Raw genomic sequence first — 8,985 nt, 5'->3', positions numbered from 1 at the left:
ATATATTATATATATTTTTCGCAATTTTAATATACATATATGAAGATATATATATTTTTTATTTAAATGCTGAATGTTTTCTTAAGCTTGTTTTAAGTAATAATGAAACATGTCGCAATAATTTTATAAATACTTTTTTTTTTTTATTTTCATGTCTACATTTTTTTGAAGTTCACTCACTACTTTGAGATGTAAATTTTACTTTAAATATTTGTTTTTCACATTTTTCTGAATTCTTTTTTCTCTTTTTGATTTCAGCTTGAAACCTGTGTTTGACATTCCACTTCATATTCCAATACAAACAGTTGTGGTGACACCCGGGAACACACACATACTTGCACCGCTGCGCGATGGCCGGTTAGCGGTGATTGCCGTGCAGGTGCCGGCCGGCAACAATAAAAAGCATTCCGTTCTAAACGTTTAATAAAAGTCAAGCTGCTTAAGAACCAAAACGAAAATGAACTGTATGTGGCAAATAAATGAAGTGAACGAACGAATTTTGTAAAGGGTATGTAGCAGTAGTGTGTGCTTGTAATTAGAATAGCTACAGTTTAGGCGTTGGAGCAGCAGCGAAACCGGTAGAAATGTTAAACGTAGCAAGACAACAACAAAAATAAAGTGAAGTCGTTGTCACGCAAATATATATTAACACTCATTAGTATATACATAAATATAAACTTTTGTGAGTAAGTGAGTACAGTGCGCAGTGTTTTTGAGGGGTTTTCTCTGGAAAACTAAATTTATACACATATGTAGATACTAGATAGAAGTAGAAAACACCGTACAACAATTATATGAACTTCAGCTTCTAATTAGAAGGATAAAATGCGAAAGCTCCACTTCATTGATAATAAATTGCTGATTAGTGTATTGTCTGCAACAGCAGGAAATCAACAAAAATAGAATTCAAAGCAAAACAATAATAAAACAAAAATAGTGCAAATAAGTGTAGTAAACCTTCAAGTGGCAAAATGAGTGATTTAGAGCGGGCGAAACATAAAATTTACACAGTTTGGGCGCCTAAACGTAGGCTGTAGTTATTGGAAGTATATAATTAGCGAGACATATGCATTAATTAGTAACTGTACTCATTGTCAGCGCTAGCAGCAATCTGTTTACGCAACAGCAAAGTTTATAATTTCGTGCGCTGCTTATTTACTTGTATGTTTGTATGTATTATTATGTAATTGTATTTATTACTTAGTGCTTTCGAGTGAATTAAATGTCGCTAGCGCTTTATGTATTTTATTCTAATTACCACTAATTCTTTATTTTTGCCTGTATGTAATCTAGTTGTAATTACAGTTTGTGCATTAGAATTAAATACTGGTCAATTAAGCAGCTGTCTTATTTCTCGCTCGCTTTTTAAACCGAAAACTGTATTAAATTTTATTGCAAAATTAATAAGTTTAATAAAAAAAAAATTTATCAATTATTACCTTATAATATTTCTTGTCTATTCAAAACACTCAACTTTTAAAAAATCTGCATAAAATTATTTAAAAAAAAATTTTTTTTTTACTTTTAAGCAATTATAAGAGCAGTGCATAAAGGCAAAACAGTGCTAAAGAAGGAAACTAATTATATAACACAATATTAGCATAATTTATTACGACAATTCAAAAGTGACGGCATTAAATGTGCACAGAACGCTTCTAGCTTTTGGTTTCCTTCGTATGTCAACCAAAATAAAAAAATTGTATTTTAAAATTTTTTCGAACCTTTTTTAGGCCCAACTACCAATTTCGGGATAATTTTTTTCTTTTCTCTTCAATTTCCAATATTCCAATCTTTATAACTAGTAAAATTCATTCCTTATAAAATGCTTACGATGCCTACTCGAAAAAATTTTTTGAAAAATTTAAAAACGATTTTTTTCTGGACTTTAGATCAAATCAATATTTTCAAGAGATTGGACATAGGTAAAAATATAATATCACGTTTTACGATCGAAATATTAAAAAAAAAAAATTAAATTAAATCGACTTTTTTCTAGACATTATGTACAATAATCCCGTATATCTTCGAAATTCGAACTAAGCTAATTGAAAACATTAATATGTATAATATATCCTGCTCCTATTTCAATGTCCCAAATCCTTTTTGGTGCAAGTTTATATCATCTTCAGGTCAAAGCTGCATATTCAAAAAATTCAAAAAAAAATTTTATCTAACCTAATTTTAAATTTTATGTCGTTGTGTAAGCACATTTCACCTGTCAAAAAGCCAAGGACGAGTTCAATAGTAATGTGAGCACATGCGCAGTATCTTCTTTGTTAGATGGCAATTTCAAAACGCTGTCAAAGACTACTCTTTTTGCCACGGATACTAGAAAAATTGATTTCTTAGACAAACATGTTACATATAAAATTAAAAAAATTAAACAAATCAAAGTTTTATATTATTATTGAACTATTTTTCCTTTAAAACATAAAAGAAATTTATTTCATGAAAACTACGACCATTTTCAGTATTCCTCTAAGTATTAAAATTATGGATTTCCGCGTCGATAGACATAAAATTGTTTAAAAAAAATTTTGTGCAGTTCCGACTTCGTTGGCCACATTGATAAATTTCATTAAAATTTAACGAAAATATTTCTGTCTCATTCGATTCTTTAATGTACTCAAGCCGCCAAACTGCTCTACCGTTTCTAAAACAATAATGACGTTTGCATATCAGTCATCAATATTGCTACCCACTATATATACGAATGCACTCCACAACTATACACTTCCCACATTTTGCCCGAAACACCAGCCCTCACTACTGAAACCGTCTATTGCCGTGCTGTGTACCAGCAATCATCGATGAATGAAGTGTGAAGTGTGGGCAAAAAAAGCTGCGCATAGCAACAGCTAAGCATGAACACGCACATAACATATCTACATATGTATACTCCGATCAATGGCGACAACATGTAGACATTGCTGCGGCTATGTCTATGTCGGCATATGTGCATGTGGCGTGGTCTCCGCATAGACATTGCAGGCCGTTTGACGCACTCAATATCATTCAGATAAAACTTTAATTTCACAATTTGTCAATGAATACTAATGAAGAAGAAATAAATTAACATAGAAGTGTGCCAACAACTCAACCATGTATGAGTAGTAGCATTGGGGCGTCAATCAGTTGAGCGTACAAGCGTACAGGCGGTTATCTTTACACAGATACATAAATATATTCCATCGACAGTGTTGTTGAACCTGCCAAATGTAGGTGCTTTTTATCCACACTTCATATTTTCACAGACCTTCAATAGTATTTACTTACCGGGTCTGTTAATTGTACGAGATTATATCAAGGAAAAGGTTATGATATACGGAGTTTTACTTGTATCTCTTGCATACTTCATACTTGTATCTAATATTATTATGTATAAGTACTGCATTTTATTGGGTTGAGTTGCAAGCAAAATTATTTATTAACAATGAAAGTAATCATATTTTCATTATTCTTTTTTTCAATAAATTAATTTCTCTAGAAACCTTCATGACTTCAAAAATCGTACTTTTCTCGATTATTACACTCTACTTTCTAACTCGAAAGCCATAAATTCATTCCTCTTTTTTTACCATTCCATTAGGGGTTTTACGACTTTAACTATTAAGATGTTTATAAAACCCATTTTAAATGAAAATTTTTTACAAGTAATTGGCTGAGTTCTATGACTTTTGAGCGAGCTGAGTGGCACATTTTTTGGAAATGTGCTTAGGATATAGTACTTTAGATTCGCTCTTTAAAGTGCTATATTCTTACCCTAGATTTCAACAATAATCGTATTTGACCAGTTTAACTTTGCTTAAATTTTGAACTGAGATTTTTCTAATTACGAATAAAAAAAAATGCTTAGAACTTATATTTCCTTGAACACAACAACTTTACTCAGCTGTTAACGGTTTACATGGGTTTCCTCGCCTAAAAAACAGGCTTTTTTCAAATTTTTTTTTTTCTCATATAAAAATGCAATATTTTTTTTTTTTTTTTTGTTTTTAATATTTTAAACTCGGCCATTGCGACGCCATTTCCGATGACACTTCGGAAAAAAGTCTTTAAGAATTGTATATCAAACACCTGTCGAATTTCATAAAGATCGGTTGAGTAGTTCACGAGAAATCTAGCCAACCGGCTTCAAAAAGATTCGAGAGAAACGCGTTTAAAGGTGGCGCACTTAGCCTAGCTAGCCTAGAGCGCACAAGTTCTCAAGGCTGTATCACGAAACTATTACATGGATCAACTTGAAAATTTGGGACAATATTCTAGAGGTGTTATAGAATTTAATAAGACAATAAAAAAAATCGATTTTTTCAAACCCGTAAACCCATGTAACCTCTTAACACCTGAAACGAAGAGTCAATTGACAATCAATTTCCTCAGCTAATTGAACTGTTTGAACATGGTATAACAAAATCTAAACTTAATTTAGCTAGGAAATATCGAAAATTGTCCTTCATGGTAGATAATCATCACAACTCTTTGAGCGTTAAGAACTTATAAAGTGTAATTTTTGTTCCCCAAATTACAAGCTGTTTGTTGTAAAAATCCCCCTAATCATTGTTCTGTGGCTATTATAATGGCTTCCCCGAACTGAAATGCCTGATAAGAATGCCAAAATAGAAAAGGTTTTAACACTCAGTTGGATTTGTTCGACTTAGAAATGAAAGTTGCAGTAATATAACTGTATATGAATGTAAAACTTCAAATGTATATTTCCTTAATCATTGAATGTAAGCTTCTTGCTAGTTTATCTGTTGTCTCAAAAAGAGGCTTATAAAGCAATTCAATTCGGGCACTTCACATATCTATTTAAAAATGAGTGAAATATTATTATTGAGTGTACGTAAATATGTGTAATTATTATATTACCCGTGAACACTTGCTTTGAGTATTACTAAGTGATGGAGAAAAACAGTGCAGCAAATGCAACTGCAGTCAAACAAATATAAAATCAAGAAGTAATAATAAAAAATGAATAAAACAAAGTTGCAATACAAGCACTAGACGCGTATATAGCTACTAAAATAAATACTTAACAATATAAATGTGACAAACATTCAAACAAAAAAAAAAAACAAAAAAAAATGTTTTGAAATGTAGTTACATAACAAAAACAAAGAAAATGTGAACCCTGTACTAACATTTAGGTATAGAGTATTGTATTGATGGTATTCACAGATTTGCTGCAAACATTATTTATATATAGTTGCATTATGTTAATTGTAATGTAATGTAATGTAGTGTAGTGTAATCGTGCRTTTGGCAAAATTCTAAATGCATACAAGCCAGACAGAAGCCCGCACGTTTCTATAGATATATATATGTACTTATGTATGACAATTTACGTTGGCTCTTCTGCCATTTTACAAAGACTTGTATGCCTACTAATATATATAATTGGTCATAATAATTGTTGAAACTCAAAAGTACATACAAAATAAAATATTACGAATATAAAAAAATTATAGCAAAATAGAAAAGCACTATCATGTGTGTTCGACGTACCATATTAGGTTTCTTAATATCCATTGCGCAGAGAAATTGTACGAAAGTGTCAAATAATTGAAATGTATGGAATTTTAACTGTATTGTATTGTAATTGTACTGTATTTCTTTACGATTACGCATGTATATCGAATGAATAATTTATATGTAAAAGTGCAACAGCTGAGAATTATTAAATAAATTTATAAACTTATGTATGAATAAATTGTATTGAGTCGTTTATTCTATTCGCAGATTTTCGATACATCCAATGTGTGTCGTTAAAGCTACTGCAACACCGAAGCAGCTACTGAAACCTTTCCTTCAATATTGAATATTGGAAGAGAGTTTAGAGGAGTTTTTTAAAGAGGCATACATGGCTTTTCTGCGACTGACGCTGATACCCCAACTTTTCTTGAGGTTTAGGTGAAGCACATACCACAGCAGCTCTCGATATTTTTTTGCTGGCGACATTGACATTGTTCTAGGAATTATATTTACACGAACTTTTATCAAAATTGCATTGGCACCAAATAAGCATATTTTGAAAACAATATTAAAGTTTTGAACATAATCATATAGATCTCTGGAATATTTTATTATTTAAGATCATTTTTATTTCATATTGGTTATTAACCATAGAAATCGGCGTTTGAAAAAGTTCTAGCTTGAAGTGAGGAAAGGTATTGAGGGTTGCTGTTCAGTATAAACTATTTTCCCAAAATGAGATACTTTATTTGATCGACGTAGTAGTATTATACCAATAAACAACTAGAACTAGATCTGATAGAAAAAAAAATCACCCACGCTAAAATACCAGATGAACAGAGAATTTAGTAGGTGACCAGTGTATTAATCTATAATATCAATACAGTTTCGTACATTATACAAACGCTTGAAGCTGAGCGGTTAAACAAATAAATTCTCTTATAATACTTTTAAAAATGCTCTCAGGCGCACACTATTATATGGTTGTGTGTTTATTTCTGTGCGTCTGTTGAAAGTGGAAGTTTCCTTATTTTCAATCGATAAATATCCGCTCATCCAGAGAAACATTCGCTTTTCTAGAAAATAAGGTTAGGTTTGGTTATAAAAATTTGCTCACACATTTAGTTTCTATTTGAATCAGTTCGGTGGCACATCTGAAAGTGATGGCTCCTACGTATTAAGCCTTGATACCGCGAACTCAGGACAATTAGGAAGGTAGTGCTGACATGATTCCACCTCGTCAATTATGGACGCCGAGCAGAGGCTAGCCGTACTGAAGGCAAACAACTCATCGCTTACGAACTATCTTGAGCCAAAAGGATCTTGCAAACATCGCATGATATTCACCGTTGAAAATTCAGTGCTAGCCTAGTTTTCACGAGCTCAGCTATACAATATTAAAACATACGAGGAGAGTGGACATTGATCTGTTCCTTTCTGGCTTAACAGCTTTATACTTGCTTGCGATTCCGGTGTGGCCTGGCATGCATACTAATCATATCAGAAAGTGGCTGAATTGTTAACGAGGTTAAGGTATAATTTGATTATTTTTCTGACAGGTAGCAGGTGAGCAGAAAATTGTGGAGGCCGTCATCTTTAATGTGTCAAAGCAGTAATAAGCATGTGAATGAGCAAGTGCGGAATTGAGAACAGAAATTATTGCACATGTAACAGAGCGCTTCTGAATGGTCAAACGCTTGCCCTCTCTCCAGGCGCTCTTTCTTATACTCAAAAACCTCAAAAACAAATAGCAAACTGCTCATAATTTCTGTAAGCCTGGTGAAAATGTACTTTTTGATTTTCAGTTTAAAAATTTTTCTGGGGTGACCAGATTTATGAATTGTGGGAGGTTAAAAATTTTAGGATGATAATAATTTTATGGTGACCAGATTAAAAAATAGGGATTTATGAATTATGTAAATTAAAAAGGTCAATTTTTGTAATATTGTTCGGTGGTCATAAGTTATTTTATTTCAGCAGAAAATGTTGGATGAATAAAATTTTTTGAAGTGTACCCCATATTTATGTCAAGTAACTTCTGAGCCACAATACCATTGGATATTGGTTCGGTCGATTCCACAGCTTTTAAGTGTTTTCCTCTTAGTCAAAATATAAACTACCGTAAGTATATTTTCTTTTATAATTTTTATTGAATTTTTTTCATAGTTTTAATTTTATATTTTTTACACAATCTCAACACATAAATGACATGTTTTATTTCTATTATAGCGTTGTATTGTGTGTCTTTTCTAAACATCAGTTCAGTATAAAATTATATTATACATAATTGTAATTAACTTAATTAAACATATATATATTAATTTAATAAGTTAATTATGGAAAAAATAACGGAAAACAACTTAAATCAGTAAATGTATGGAATTACAATATTCAATTAATATAAATTAGAGAGCATATACAATTGTATGTGTGTTGTGGTTGTTACTGATTTCAGTGATTTCAACGTTTTTGCTATTTTTTCTTTGTATTCTTTATATTCGGCTAAACAACTATTGTAATGAGATATTTGGTAAAATAAATAAATTAATGCTTAGTGATATGAATGGATTCTTGTTTGTATGTGTGCATGCTTATGTATTGGCGTTGCTAAGTTGAGATTTATATATATGTAGATATTTATATGTGATTTGTGTGTGTGTGTATGTTTATGTAAATACATTGTGTTTTAACAAAAATATTAAATACTTTTCAGTTAAGTGAAAATTAAGTACGGCCAATTTTTAAACTATTTTTTATATTTAAATTAAATAAACTAAAACTAAATTAAATGTACACATATAAGTGACTGGTATTGTTGTTTTAAAAAATTAGCAAACTAATGACTAATGCAAACTACGAACTAAAACACAAATAATTTCGAAGACAAAAAGTTGAGTTGTTAGACAAGTGCAGTTTCCTACTAGCAAGCGCTGTGAATGCATTCGAGACGGAAAAATTATATATAAACATTAGCTGCTTTTGTTGTAGGCAGATAGAAAAAACAAAAACAAATTTTTGCAATTTGCCAATGAGAAATTTTGAGCTAATATATTTAGAAAACAACGTAATACATAATTATATAATATTAAAAAGAAAGTCTTGTTAACTGCATGTGTTTGTATATGTGTATGTGTGGACTTGTGTATATGCGCGCAACAGAACGGTGATTAGTTTCTATTTGTAGTTTACCGACTTGCGGCGTGTGCCTATGAATGTGTATGTATGTGTTTGTGTGCAATTAAGCATGCGCAAGGCAAGCGTTGCAAGTATACATGGTTTAAGGTAAGAATCTGAGCTGGTTACATTTCATTAGCATTTTTGTTTGTTTAAAAATTATGTTTTTTGCTGGTGTGCATATTTTGATTTGTGTATATACTTGTTTACATAATTATTTAATAAAATAGCCTATTATTATTTGGTATGTTTTTTTTTGTACATTTTTTCTGCGTGTTTCCTATATTTTTTTCAAGCGTTTTAAAAAATATTAAAAATTTTTTTTTAAATTTGTTTTTA

At 30.9% G+C, this 8,985-nt stretch overlaps 1 protein-coding gene across 1 annotated transcript in view; it reads left to right on the top strand.

Annotated features, from left to right (window-relative positions):
- The window catches only part of LOC108972139 (neurobeachin-like protein 1), a 70,698-nt gene extending 69,253 nt beyond the window's left edge, over positions 1–1,445 (top strand). Inside the window, exon 16 of the mRNA XM_018938639.1 lies at positions 259–1,445. Coding sequence (XP_018794184.1) covers positions 259–424 — 166 coding nt within the window. The 3' untranslated portion in view covers positions 425–1,445. The remainder of the gene's footprint in view (positions 1–258) is intronic.
- The last annotated feature ends 7,540 nt before the right edge of the window (positions 1,446–8,985 follow it).

This window comes from Bactrocera latifrons, unplaced genomic scaffold (assembly GCF_001853355.1).
Source record: "Bactrocera latifrons isolate USDA-ARS-PBARC rearing strain unplaced genomic scaffold, ASM185335v1 scaffold_380, whole genome shotgun sequence".
In the NCBI taxonomy this organism is placed as follows: Eukaryota; Metazoa; Arthropoda; class Insecta; order Diptera; family Tephritidae; genus Bactrocera; species Bactrocera latifrons.
Note: the sequence above shows the minus strand (reverse complement) of the source record. Positions and strands in the feature narration are given on the sequence as shown.